Source organism: Ictalurus punctatus, chromosome 17 (genome assembly GCF_001660625.3).
Source record: "Ictalurus punctatus breed USDA103 chromosome 17, Coco_2.0, whole genome shotgun sequence".
Taxonomy (NCBI): Eukaryota; Metazoa; Chordata; class Actinopteri; order Siluriformes; family Ictaluridae; genus Ictalurus; species Ictalurus punctatus.
The window spans coordinates 285,001-300,082 of NC_030432.2; the positions used below are offsets into that span (position 1 = coordinate 285,001).

The window sequence follows — 15,082 nt, forward strand, 5'->3', positions numbered from 1 at the left end:
TTTGCTTTTCAGACCTTTTGTCCTATTTTCACCAAATTAGACTCAGACCGTCTTCACTCCATGACAGCAATAAGTTATGGATTTCATGTTTAGACCAAACCGAACCGCTGGTCAAGCTCTGATGCTTGCTTAGTTCCTACTTTGCCTCTGTTGTGCTTGGCCCTGTAATTGCTGCTTGCAGCTATATTTATATTTATTATTATTATTATTATTTCTATTATTATTACTATTATTATTGGGTAATACAGCAGGTAGTATAGTCTCCTCCGGGGTCTCATCCTGGTCTCAGGTTATTATCTGTGTGGACTTTCACATGTTCTCTCGGTGTCTGTGGGGTTTTCTCTGGGTTCGGTGGTTTCATCCCAACTCCCAATAACCTGTGCAGGTGGATTGGATATTCTAAATTTGTGTGTGTGTGTGTGTGTGATGTATTGACATCCCATCCAGGGTGAATTCTCCCACCTTCAGCCCAGTATCCCGGGATAAAGTCCGGATTCCCCGTCACCCTGACCAGGTTAAAGTGGTTAGGGATTGAAAGCTACATCCGGATTTCTGTAAAGCTGCTTGGTGTTCGCTGTTAAAATGCTGCATAAATAAAACTGAATTGAAAATGTATGAATGATGATGAAGATGATGATGAAGATATGAATGTGTTGTGTTTGTTTATGTATTTACCGGTGTTGCTGTGGTTGTCTCTGTTGAAGCAGAAGGCCAGGGCGGCAGTGGACAGAATTCCTGCCGAAGCTGCTCCTCTCCACCCCCCGGGCCCGCTGTTCTGCCCCCCGCTGTTCTGCCCCCAGATCTCCTCCCGGTAAGTCCCGGAATGTCCTGCGGTGACCAGCGCTGCCCACGAGCCCCTCCGACTCTCCAGGCTCGTGCGCCACCTGCTGGCCAGCTGGCGGTATTGCGCGTGAAGGTTACCACTGCTGCTACACGCTTCCTCGCGCTCCTTCATTTGCGTACACTTTCTGGACGCGCGAGACGAGAAAACCACCGGATTGCTCCTTACAGCCGTTTCAAGCTCGTGCACATTGGACTCGCCGGGTTCGGTGTGAAGCGCGCGACAGGGCGACAAGCTGCGCGACATGCGCATGAGCAAACGCTTCGGCACGGCGGACAACAACATCTCGCGCGTTACTCAGGATACCGAGCTACAGCCGCGCGTTTACCGGGAGATCAGTGCAGGTAGAGAGCACGGAAAGTCTCCGGTAATCAGTGAGGAATGAATGATAGAAGCACGGTGACAGATCAGACCCGGACAAACACGAAGAACCGGGCTCAGCGCGTGGAACACGTCACCGACACGCAGTGCATCATGGGAGACCGAGTTCCGCACCGCTCAGCCAATCAGCGCGCGCGTTCTAGACGTTTCTACAGTGACGCGATTTGACCAAGAAAACAACAGCAGTTCTCTTTAACTTTTAATATGTTTTAATAACAACAAAACACCACTGAGTATATGGGCATACATCCTTTATGTTTACATTCAAAGTGTGTGTGTGTGTGTGTGTGTGTGTGTGTGTGTGTGCGTGTGTTCACTCGAGTGTCTCTCTCTGTGTGTGTGTGTGTGTGTGTGTGTGTGTGTGTGTGTGTGTGTGTGTTGGTGACCAGCAGGTGGCGCAGTGCGCTCTCTAAAAACACTAGTCAGTGCTTTGCTCTCTCTCTCTCTCTCACACACACACACACACACACACACACACACACACACACACTGAATGAAAAATAAAATTGAATGCAAAATAAATGGAATGTTGAATTCTCTTTCCTCATTCAGAGTGTTGTTGTAGTGAAATACATGACAAACTTTAATAACAAAGAGAACACTGTAAATGACAGAAAAGAGGAATAAATCTCCAGTAAGCACATGTTCTTTCACAGCAAGGCCATTTTAATGAGTTTATAGACAGCATGACGTGGACATCGGTGCAGTTTTCTTCTATAATGTGAGACAGGATAACATACCGCTGGACTGTGGTTTGCTCCTTCAGGATTTTGTTTTAGTTACATCATTTTATTTCTCCTCAAACTCATGGGCAGCAAAAGTCATTTACAAAACTGCACCTTGATTTCAATTTAAAGAGAAACAGGACTTTGATTTGTTCTGGGATTGACTCCAGTGAACAATCTGATCAGCACCACAAACGCACCTGATGAAAATCAAATAACAGTCTGTTTTAGTTTCTGCTCGTCTGTACATCAGAGAGGTGAGATAGACTGATTAGACTAACTCAACTCAGTACGTTTACACGGACAACGGTAATCCGATATTAACCCGATTAAGACGATACTCTGATTAAGAAACTAGCATGTAAACAGCAATTATTATTACAACTTAATCTGATTAAAGTCATACTCAATATAAACACAAATGGAATTAAGACGTGTGGAGTGTTCCTATTTTAGTCGCATTATCGACGTGTATCACAGACGTGTACACACCTTAATCACACTATTAACGTCGTGTGGGAGTTTTCACCGCATTGTGCGACAGGACACGATCACACACGGCAGCGCTCAATCGTTTGACGGTAAACAAGAGAGCACATCTGCGTCCGAAACCGCGTACTTACCTGCTGTATAGTAGGAGAAATACACGCATTCCAGATACTATACAGTAGGTAACTATGTTGTTTGGGACGCATCCCACGGCTTCAAGCAGTCGTCTATTTGCACGTACAGCACGACTAATAATTAACTGCACTTGAAGCTTTCATAAAATTAAAAATAAAAACATCCAAAACTGTATACGGTCCCATAACAAAGAACAACTGTACTTCGATATGTGAAATTCTGGAGGGACGTCGGACGGCGTGGCGCAGCGACGTAATGACGTGTGCTGTTAATCGCGCTATGTTCTATAACATGAAAGGAATATTCTAAAATCAACTCATGTAAACACCTTAATCACAATATTACATGTCTTATTCAGAATAAGGTCAATAATTAGATTACTGCTGTCCATGTAAACATAGTCAGTGACCTAATCAAATATCAGCTCACTGTTAACACATGATGAGGATCAACATCCACATCGACCAATCACAACAAAGAGTTAATCACCAGTCATGTGGTCTTACAGTTCATAATGCCTTACAGTCCATCAGCCGCTGGAACATTGTGGGTGCCCCATGTGGCCCGAAGGGGAGAACCCGGTACTGCCAGTGACTGGTGGCCGTGCTGAAGGCAGTCTTCGGTCTCACGTCCGGTGCCAGCGTGACTTGCCAGTAGCCTTTCGTTAGGTCTAGGGTAGATATGAACTGGGTCCTCCCCAGTCGCTCCACGAGGTCGTCCACCTGGGGGAGGGGATAGCTATCGAACTCGGAGACCTGGTTCAGCTTCCGGAAGTCATTACAAAGCCACATACTTCCGCCCGGCTTCGGCATGACGACGATGGGGCTGGACCAGGGGCTGTTGGACTCCTCTATGATGTGGTCCCACAGCATTCCGCCAACTTCTTCCTCAGTAGCCTTGCTCCGGGCCTCTGGGACACGGTAGGGCCGCTGTCTTACCACTACTCCTGGATGGGTTTTGATCTCGTGGTGGACCAACTGCGTCATTCCTGGGGAGGTAGAATACACATCATAGAATTGGTCCACCAACTCGGTTAGCTCCTGTCTTTGTGTGGGGCTAAGATCTTCCCCCAATTCTACCAAGGTACCCTTTAAAAAAAAAATGTTTATAAATATTTTTATTGAAAGATATGGCATATTGGAAGAAAAAAACACACTTCAGTACAATTAGATCCACAGTTACAAAAGGAGAGGAAAAAAAATGTTACAGACAATATTTCGTATGTCTCAGTGAATCAACAAAATGGGAGCCATACTTGTTTTGTGTACAGATTAGAACACACATTCATACATTCGTACATACCAGGTTAAAAAATATCAATAGCTAAAAAAATTAAAATAAAATAAAATAATAATAATAATAAAAAGAAAGAAAGAAATACAAATTAAAATAAATGAATAAACTAAATAAAGTTTTAATGACTAAAATAAGGGGGGGGGTCCCTCAATCAGAAGACTGTCATGATTCCACCTTGAAGCAGCGTGCTCTAAGCGCGAATGCGCGAGTGCCTGCTTTTCCATTGTTGACCGTAGTGACATCTGGACACTGGATCTGGTTTTGTTTATGTTTCTGTCATGTCTCCTACCTGTTCTGTCATTGGCTGGGATTTCACGTGTGTCTGTATTGCTCTCAGCTGCTAACGGTTTAGACGCTGATCATGTCCGCATATATACCGCGCGCCTTCCAGCACACAACGCGGAAGATTACCATAGAGTTAGTCTAGTTCGTATAGTAGTCATAGTCACGTTCCATGTTTAGAGTTAGTTCGCGCTGGATTATCCGCTTCCAGTTCCTCGTCGTAGTTCGTTTCTCGTTTTGTTTATCGACCCTGTTTTCTGTGACCACTACCTAGATTCCTGCCTTGCCCCGTGTATGCCTGTTTGCCGATCGCCTGACCTCTTGCATGTTTGTGGATTACGTTTTGGATCACGTTTTGGATTTGTCTGCCTGTCTCCCTTTTAAATAAACAACTGTTCATACTGCACTTGCATCCGTCCTATCTCTGCTCCGTCACGATACGTGACAGAATCTTCCGCCGAAACATGGATGCAGCAGGAGAACGGAAAAAACGCAGAACCCAGAAGTCGACGCCAACCCTCCCTGCCATGGACTCAGTCCACTTCCCACAATGGACATTTATGGAGCTTCCTGATCCATTTGACAGATTTTTCGGTGCCCCTGAATATTTTCTGGTAGACTGTCAATTCTATTTCTCCAGCCTCTTAGACCCTAAGCCAGAGGAGAAGCAATGGCTCCGATTCACGTGGGCCCGGTTCTTTGGACCGGCCCGTCAGTGGGTGCAGCTCCAACTGGATAAGCACTGTAGGAACCTGGACAGTGTAGAACAGTTTGTGGGGGAATTCATGATGCGGTTCGGGTGTCCGGAGGTGAGGGTCGAGCTAGAACAACTTCTTGGGGGGGGTCAGTCTGGCAGGCAAACCCACCCTGCCATTTACCCACTACTACAGGCAAACTCATGCAGAGCTCCAGCTAGAGGTCAACAGGGAGGCTCCAGCACCAGAGCTCAACCCTGAGGTCCAAGTCCAATCAAGTCTCAAGTCCCTGAAATCCAAGACAAGTCTCATGTCCCTGAAATCCAAGTCCAAGTCAAGCCTCCAGTCCCTGAAATCCAAGTCAAGTCTCAAGTCCGTAAGGTCCAAGTCCAAGTCAAGTCTCCAGTCTCTGAAGTCCAAGTCAAGTCTCAAGTCCCTGAAATCCAAGTCCAAGTCAAGCCTCCAGTCAGTGAAATCCAAGTCAAGTCTCCAGTCTCTGAAGTCCAAGTCAAGTCTCTAGTCTCTGAAGTCCAAGTCAAGTCTCTAGTCTCTGAAGTCCAAGTCAAGTCTCCAGTCAGTGAAGTCCAAGTCAAGTCTCCAGTCCCTGAAGTCCAAGTCAAGTCTCCAGTCTCTGAGGTCCAAGTCAAGTCTCCAGTCTCTGAGGTCCAAGTCAAGTCTCAAGTCTCTGAGGTCCAAGTCAAGTCTCAAGTTCCTGAGGTCACGTCCAAGCCTGCTGATCCAGTTGACCAAGCTCCGCTAATATCTAAGCCTAACGACCAAATTCTGTCCACACCCAAGTCTACCGACCCGTTCGCCCAAGTTCTGTCCATGCCCAAGTCTACTGACCCGGTCGCCCAAGTTCTGTCCATGCCCAAGTCCACCGACCCGGTTGCCCAAGTTCTGTCCATGCCCAAGTCTACCGACCTGGTCACCCAAGTTCTGTCCACACCCAAGTTTACCGACCCGGTCACCCAAGTTCAGCCCACGCCCAAGACTACTGACATGACCACCCAAGTTCTGCCAAAGCCAGAGTTTGCTGAAACAAACAACCAAGCTCTGCTCATGTTCCCGTCTGATGACCTGACCCACCAAGTTATGCTCATGCCCCAGTCTGCTGACACACACAGCCAAGTTCTGCTCACGCCCCAGTCTGCTGACACGCACAGCCAAGTTCTGCTCACGCCCCAGTCTGCTGACACGCACAGCCAAGTTCTGCTCACGCCCCAGTCTGCTGACACGGCCACCCAAGCTCCGCCCATGCCCAGGGTTCACCTGGTGACCTCAGAGCCTCAGCCTCCCTGGTCAGCTGTGGATGTCGCTCAGCCTCCGTGGTCAGCTGTGGATGTCGCTCAGCCTCCCTGGTCAGCTGAGGTCATCGTTCAGCCTCCCTGTTCAGCTGTGGTCGTCGCTCAGCCTCCCTGTTCAGCTGTGGTCGTCGTTCAGCCTCCCTGTTCAGCTGTGGTCGTCGCTCAGCCTCCCTGTTCAGCTGTGGTCGTCGTTCAGCCTCCCTGTTCAGCTGTGGACGTCGCTCAGTCCTCCTGTTCAGCTGTGGTCGTCGCTCAGTCTTCCTGTTCAGCTGTGGACATCGCTCAGCCTTCCTGCTCCATGGCAAACATCGTTCCCCCCTTCTGATTCAAGGAGAGCTACGCTCCTCTCCCTGGCCGCACGGAGACCCACGGTCCTCTCCCTGGCCGCACGGAGACCCACGCTCCTCTCCCTGGCCTTACAGGGGACTTTGCTCAGCCTGCCTGCCCGGCTGTGGTCGTCGCTCCGCTTTCATGCTCCGATGAGGACGTCGCCCTGCTTCCCTGCTCCGCCGAGGACGTCGCTCTGCTTCCCTGCTCCGCCGAGGACGTCGCTCTGCTTCCCTGCTCCGCCGAGGTCATCGCTCTGCCTTCATGCTCCGCCGAGGACTTCACTCAGCCTGCCTGCTCGGCTGTGGTCGTCACTCTGCCTCCCTGTTCAGCCAGGGACGTAGCTCCGCTTCCCTGCGCCGCCAAGAATACCGTGCAGTTTCCTGGCTCCTCTTGGGACATTCAGCCCAGGGGGCCGGGGCCGCCAATGAAATGGGATGACTCATTGCTTTGGGGGGGGTTCTGTCATGATTCCCCCTTGAAGCAGCGTGCTCTAAGCACGAATGCACGAGTGCCTGCTTTTCCATTGTTGACCATAGTGACATCTGGACACGTGTGTTTTGTTTATGTTTCTGTCATGTCTCCTCCCTGTTCTGTCATTGGCTGGGATTTCACGTGTGTCTGTATTGCTCTCAGCTGCTAACGGTTTAGACACTGATCATGTCCACATATATACCGCGCGCCTCCCAGCACACAACGCGGAAGATTACCATAGAGTTAGTTTAGTTCGTACAGTAGTCATAGTCACGGTCCATGTTTAGAGTTAGTTCACGCTGGATTATCCGCTTCCAGTTCCTCGTCGTAGTTCATTTCTCGTTTTGTTTATTGACCCTGTTTTCTGTGACCACGACCTAGATTCCTGCCTTGCCCTGTGTATGCCTGTTTGCCAATCACCTGACCTCTTGCATGTTTGTGGATTACGTTTTGGATCACGTTTTGGATTTGTCTGCCTGTCTCTCTTTCTAATAAACAACTGTTCATCCTGCACTTGCATCTGTCCTATCTCTACTCCGTCACGATTCGTGACAAAGACAAAAATGGCAGAAATTTGAAGAAGGTTAAGAAAGGCTGCCACTTACTGTAAAACTTATCAGAGTTGGCACCCAGAGAGTACCTAATCTTCCAATTTTAGGAAAGACATTACATCCCTGAGCCAATGAGTGCTAGAGGGAGGCTTTATAGATTTCCAATGGAAAAGAAGGCGCCGTCTTGCTAACGAGGAAGTGAACACCAAGAGATCTAATTGGTTCGAGTTGTACCTGTTATAATCCTCCGGATACCCAAATATGGCTATATGGGGAGAGGGTTTAACGGTAATAGACAGTATTTTTGAGATGCTATCAAAATAGCATCTCTGCCAAAAGGAGAATAATAATGGGCAGGAATAGAACATGTGGGTTAGGCTGCAGGGAGAGGCATGACATTTATCACAGCTGTCAATGACAGTGGGATAAACCTGTGACAGACGTGTTTTGGAAAAATGAATCCTGTACAATACCTTGAACTGTATCAAAGAGAGACCAGCACAAGATGAGCTTGTGTGGATCTTGTTAAGGGCACCGTCCCACCAGGCTTCATGTAGAGTCAACCCCAATTTGCCCTCCCAAGCAACAATGATTTTAGTGATAGGTGAGCTGTCGTAGGATAAAAGTTTATTATAAATTCTTGAAATAAGAGATTTCTGAAGAGGGTCAGAAGAGAGAAAATCATCCCATAGTTGATTTGGGGGTGAGGAGGGAAAAGTAGGAAACAATGATTTGTGTACAGAAGGCATATCCAAGAAATAAATGTATCACCCAATCCAAATTTATGTAATACAGTAAGCAGGTAGTCCCATTCAACCCTGTCGAACGCTTTTTCAGCGTCGACTGAGATCACTACTTCGATGGTTGTAGTAGAGCGTTTGGAGTAAATAATGTTTGAAAGGGTGCGGACATTGTAAAATAGCTGACGTCCCTTTATAAATCCAGTTTGTTCTTCTGAAACTATGATAGGAATAATTCTTTCCAAGCGACTAGCCAAAGCCTTAGCAAGAATTTTAGCATCCACATTTATCAAGGAGAGGGGTCTGTAAGAGCTGCAGAGATTCGGATCTTTGTCTTTTTTAAAAGCAGATTTATAGAGGCTTGTGGTAAAGTAGGAGGAAGAGAGCCATCCTGCAGAGACTCCTTATATACAGAATGCAATAAAGGGGACAGTTTAGATTTAAATCTCTTGAAAAATTCTACTGGGAATCCATCAGGGCCAGGAGCTTTATTGTTTTGCATGTTATTTATGGCTAGGTTGATTTCCTCTAAGGTTAATGGTGAATCAAGATCTTTAGCAACATCTGGGTTAATGGTAGGGAAGTTGAGACTGCTTAAAAAAGCATTCATGTCAGAAGTCCCAGATGGAAATTCAGACATATACAGAAAGGAATAGAATGAGCAAAAGACTGAGTTAATGGTATTAGGGTCTGTATGGAGTATGCCAGATGAATCTTTTATTTGAGGGATCATGCGCGAGGTTGCCTGGCGACGAAGTTGGTGGGCCAAAAGTCGGCTCGCCTTATCGCCATGTTCATAATATGCGGAGCGTGAAGGTAGAAGAAGGCGCATCAGCAGTTGTAATGAGGTCACATTCAGTCTGTAAGTCAACACGATCCTTAAGTAAGGCAGAAGAGGGGCCAGTGACCAATTGTCGATCTATTTCTCCAATTTTAGTCGATAGCTCTTGAAGTTTGGCTGTACGTGTTTTGTTTAAATGTGCGGAGTAGGAAATGTTTTGGCCCCATAAGTACACTTTTAGTGATTCCCACAGCAGAGAACACGAAATAGGTTCAAACTCATTCTGATTTATTTCAATAAAATCAATCGAAGCTGCAATAAATGTATTAAATTCATTGTCTGACAAAAGCAGAGTATTAAACCTCCACTGTGTTGAATATCGGAGTAGGGGGGAAAGCTGAATATCCAAAGAAAGCGGAGCATGATCAGAAATCACAATAGGATGATATTTAACCACCGACACTTTGGAAATAAGTTTGGCGTCGATGAAAAAATAATCAATTCTAGAGAAGGACTTATGCATCTGCGAAAAGAAAGAATATTCCTTGATACTGGGATTATAGAATCTACAAGGATCAATGCAACCATTCTTGGCCACGAAATCAGAAAGCGTACTTGACATTAGTGAGGTTGTCGTGGTCTTGGGAGTAGAGCGGTCCAACCTAGGATCAACAACGCAATTCATATCTCCTCCAAATATAAGGAGAGTATTATGTAATGAAGGGAGGCGCACAAAAAGCTTATTCATGAAGTGTGGGTCATCAAAACCTGGGGCGTAAATATTAACTAATAATACATGCAACAATGTACCTGAAATTATTAAGTATCTGCCATTTTCATCTGATATTAATTTGGAAGATGAAAAGTGAATTGACTTACCAATTAAAATGGCAACCCCCCTGGCCTTAGAGTTGAAATTAGAGTGAAACACCTCAGAAATCCATGGACGTAAGCCGAACCTGGTCTGTGGTGCGCATATGAGTTTCTTGTAGAAACACTATTTCCGCATTGAGCCGTTTCAGATGAGCAAATACCCTTTTTATCTTTTTATAGGGCTCCCCATACCTTTAATGTTCCAGCTCACAAAGTTCACGTCAGCCAGAATTTCCAGTATTACTGGACATTTATTAAGTGCTTACGGCAGGAAGAAAATGAAAACGAAGCATCGCCTCTGAGAGAAGGAAAAGGGGAAAGGAAACAAGACGGGGAAAAAAAAGAATAAATAAATAAATAAAAATAAAAGAGAAAACACTCACACACTCCAAACAAACACTTGGCAGGCCAAACTGGCAAGACAGTGAACAGTCCCCCCCCCCCTCCCACCCTCACCATAGCACTTACATCATCCCCATCCCCAAACGATGGAGAACCCAGTGCAAACTCCACAAGGAGTTAAATCCCTAACAGAAAAGCTAACAGCTGTTGACAGCTAACAGCCTGTAGCGTAGTAATAGTCAACCAACGTCAGGGTTCCTGCAAACTAAACAATGATAAAGAGCAAGGCACACAAACATATTCACTACAACATCATGTGTTGTAGAGTTAATAGTCGTCCATTTCAATTCTGGAGACGGATAATCAGCCTATTATGTTATCAGTTTTCTTACTTGATCAATGTGTTAATGAAGGCTCTGGCGTCCTCCGGGGATTTAAACTCCCTCTCGGTGCCGTCATGTGTAACGCGAAGGCGTGCCAGATAAAGCAGACCAAACCGTATTCCCGGTATCTCACGAAGCTGGTGGCAGATGTCATTGAAGGCGGCATGAGTACGGGCTATCTTCACGGTATGATCGGGAAAGAGAGAGACACCATGTCACCCACCTTCATCCATTGTTGGGCTCTGGCCCGCCGTATGATGTCCACTCAGTCCGCATGATAATGGAGTTGGGCGATTATGGTGCGGGGGCGCTCGCCAGGTTTGGGCTTCGGCTGTAGGCTGCGATGCGCGAGGTCCAGAAGGGGCTCTTTGTCCAGCTAAAAAGCCTCTTTATGCAGAGTGGAAACAGCTGCCGGTGTGGAAGAGCTGGTTGAGTCTTCAGGGACACCCACGATGCTTAGATTGTTGCGCCACAACCTAGCCTCGAGATCCTTGCATTTATTTTCTACTCTCCCCAACTCGGCAGAAAGGTGCTCCACTTTAGCCTGTAGCGTAGCAATGTCATCACAGCAGGTGGAGAGTGAAGTCTCCATTTCACCCATGGTATTCTTTAAGGTGCTCACATCCGACTGGATATTCATAATACTGACTGTCAATTCCGGCTTTACGGTCTGTAGCTCTTCCTTGATAGAGATCAAGTTTTCGCCCAAGGTTGCCTGGAGCTCGGGGGGGGACATTGGGCATAACAACTCCTTCGCGGGGGAGGAGGGATCACTACGAGGCGAAGATGCAACGTGTGGAGCAGGCCCCTGAAGCGGAGCAGACGAAACGCTCCCGCCTTTGGTTTTTGCTGGCATTTTGGACATCAAAAGTGAAGATTAAGGTGTTGGACACAACTTACACCAAAAACATGCCACAAAAAAAGTGTCTATAAAATAATATTAAAGGTTGTTGCAGGAGCCCCGAAAGTTGCATCTTACTCCATCTGTCGCTCAGTCGGAAGTCCCCTACCAAGGTATCCTTGCCGGGATCTGTGTCCAGAGCTGCGTACACCAATACTACCGGTGCCGGTTCTGCCCACTTCTTCAGCAGATTTACGTGGTACAGTTTTTCCTGTGCTTGATTACCAGGCTGCTGCAGGCGGTAGTTTATGGTGCCTTTTCGCTCGAGAACTGTGTACGGGCCTTGCCACCGGGCCAGGAACTTGCAGGAGCTACTGGGCACTAGTAGGAACACCCGATCGCCTGGTTGGACGGTTGTACACCCTTTTCTGTTCTTCCTGAGCGGTGTGAGCATGTGCTCCTGAACTATCACGGTCAGTCTTCTCTCGCCTCTCCTGCACGTAGTCGATGACCGAGTGGAATGGGGATGGTTGTTCCTCCCACGCTTCATGGGCCACGTCCAGCAGTCCTCGAGGTCGCCGTCCGAAGAGGAGCTCGGAGGGGGTGAAGCCCGTGGATGCCTGGGGGCACTCCCGGACGGCGAAGAGCACGTAGGGAAGGAGGAGGTCCCAGTTCCTTCCTCGTCTTCCACCCAGTGCAAGACTTCCTTCCTCGTCTTCCACCCAGTGCAACATCTGTTTTAGCGTCTGGTTTAATCTTTCGACCAGTCAATCAGTTTGCGGGTGGTTGACAGATGTCTTGAGGTGTTTCAGCCGACACAGATCAGACATTAATTTGGACACAAAAGGCGTACCTTGGTCGGTCAGAATGTCCTTTGGGATCCCCACATGACTGAACAGGAGTACTAGTTCTCTGGCGATGTTGCGGGAGGTGGCTTTGCATAGTGGCACTGTCTCGGGGTACCGGGTGGCATAGTCCACGATGACGAGTATGTACTCGTGGCCCCGGGCGGACTTGGGGAGTGGCCCAACGAGATCCATGATGATCCTTTTGAAGGGGATACTGATGATGGGAAGTGGGATCAGTGGCGCCGGTGGGGGCTTCCCAGGGGCGGCATGCTGACACTGAGGGCACCGTTGACAAAAGGCCCGGACCTCTGCATCCATCCCTGGTCAGGTGAAGCGGTCCCTCAGTTTTTCCCCTGTGTTTCAGGCCCCCAGGTGGCTCCCGAGCGGATGGGTATGGGCCAGGTGCAACAGTGTTTGGGTTTGGGTCTTGGGGACTACCAGGAGGCCCACGTTTTCACCTCTGTGCTGGGTTCGGTGATATAGCAGGCCTCCCCTGACTAGAAAGTAGTAGGTGGCTAACCTGTGTTCTGGGTTATGGTCGACCCCATCAATCTGCCACACCTTGGCCCAGCAATGCTTCAGGCAGTCGTCCTCTTTCTGCTCCTGGCCGAAGTTCCCCTGCCGGCTCACCTGTTGAAATACAGACGAGAGTGGGTTAGGGGGTGTGTGTGACTTACCTTCTGCGTTCTTCTTGCCCCGGGCCATGTAGGCCGGCCGGGTTGGGGTCTCCTTTCTTTGCTGGGCTGGTTTCGGTGGGTCTGAAGTGTGGGGGCCCCCTCCGGCAGGCCTGGAGTCTTGATCCTCCTTCGGCACCCCCCGATTGAGTTTCATCGGCCTGGACTCCTCTTGGGGTGGAAAAAAACATATTTTTTTCAGATAATCTTTAAGAACAGCTTTGACAAAAGAAGTACGTATTGAAATCGTTCTCATGGCTGGATCAGGAAGCTATCGCAAGGTTGTGATGGACATGCAGTTACATACAGAACACAAGATATGTTAACATAATTCATCATGAGTGTGAGAGACAACTGTGTGTGTGTTTATAAAGAAATGGTTGTACATGTACAGGAGGATTTTTAAATAAAGTTACATTTTGCTATATGTGGAGACTTTTGAGACAACCTTTATTTTAGATTTCTATACAATAAAATAGAATTATATATATATATATATATATATATATATATATATATATATATATATATATAAAACTGAAAATGTGCATGCACACTCACCACGTCCCCGTCCCTGTGGCATCACTCTTATAAATGCTTTGTATTTACACACCATGTTGAATGAACAGGCTCCATGTTTACTACAACAGCAACATATTAACAGTACACAATTTTCCACTTCACACACGGCAAAGGTTATCTGATTGACTACATTTTGGTTGAGTAATATGATTTTTTATTGACAATTTAAAAATGAACAAATGAATTATGGAATGTTTATGGAAGGAGTCTCCAGTGTCAGCACTTTTCTAACAGTTTTCTGACATGTTCAAGACAGAGGAGTTTACACTTTACGGTTTCTTGGTAAAGTGACAAGCTGCGTCTTTCATCTTATTAACTTCAAGGCAAGAGGAAGTAAAAAAGAGAGGCTGGTGAGGGAACCACTGTTTATAGCTGCTGTAGCGTAAGTGAGAACAGGAAGTGACTCATTGCACCAACATTAAATGTAACTATAAATGGATTAAAAGAATGTAAAATGGTAAAAAACACTTGGGGATGTGCTGTTATAGAAAAAGAATCAATTTCAGCATGATACAGTAACTCCACTTCATCACACCACCCTGTCACTCAGTATTTTACTGTAACACACACAAACACACACGCACACTCGGATTTGTTTTCATTCTCTTTTATTCTCTCCATTCAGTCCATACAGGATTTCGCAGAGTGTTTTTGAAATTGTTGCGGTCAAAAACGCTTGATTTTGCTGTGGCATTTTTCAACATTTGTGATGCAAATTGCAGATTTGTGCTTTTTTTTGCAGAAAACTACTTGTGGTGAAATTGCAGCGGCAGGAAATAGTTAGTGATGTTGCACTAGTTATCAGTATTTTGTGGATTAGCATTGTTAAATCGTTAGCCCTGTTTATCTCAATGTGGAGTCAGTGTGGAGTTGTGCACAATGCAGAAGTTTGAGATTTGGAAAAAGAAAATGATCACAGTAAGGGTAGAGATTAAAGGTACACACTTTATAATGCTTTATAATGCAACCTCTTGTTCACTGACACTAGCATTGTAGCATTGTTTACAGAGCTATTCACACAGTAACACGTCAGTTTGCACAATTTAATCAGAGTTGAGAGTTTTTAGGAGACTGGGACTGAAGCGTGAGGACGGACAGTTAAAGAAATGAACAAATAAAAAAATAGTGAGTGAAGGACGAATAACCAGGAGAACACCAAGGACAAATGTGAAGGCCTTAATGATAACGAGCGTTAGTTCACTCAAATAAAGAAAGACACAGACACACACACACACACACACACATATATGCACACACACATACACACACACACACACACATACATACACATGTACACACATACATACACACATACACACACAAACACATAAGCACACACATACACACACACACACACACAAACACACACATACATACACACATATACACACATACACACTTTTATACACATATATAAACACAGATACACACACACACACGTACACACATACATACACATATACACACACATATACACACACACACACACATTATTTTTTTGGATAAATCCGTCTT

The 15,082-nt window shown here is 46.4% G+C and overlaps 1 protein-coding gene across 1 annotated transcript in view; it reads right to left on the minus strand.

Annotated features, from left to right (window-relative positions):
* Nucleotides 1-1,284, minus strand: part of LOC108261209 (caseinolytic peptidase B protein homolog) — a 62,679-nt gene extending 61,395 nt beyond the window's left edge. Inside the window, exon 1 of the mRNA XM_053687326.1 lies at nucleotides 676-1,284. Within this exon, the coding sequence (XP_053543301.1) occupies nucleotides 676-1,126 (451 nt within the window). The 5' untranslated portion in view covers nucleotides 1,127-1,284. The remainder of the gene's footprint in view (nucleotides 1-675) is intronic.
* Nucleotides 1,285-15,082: the final 13,798 nt, after the last annotated feature.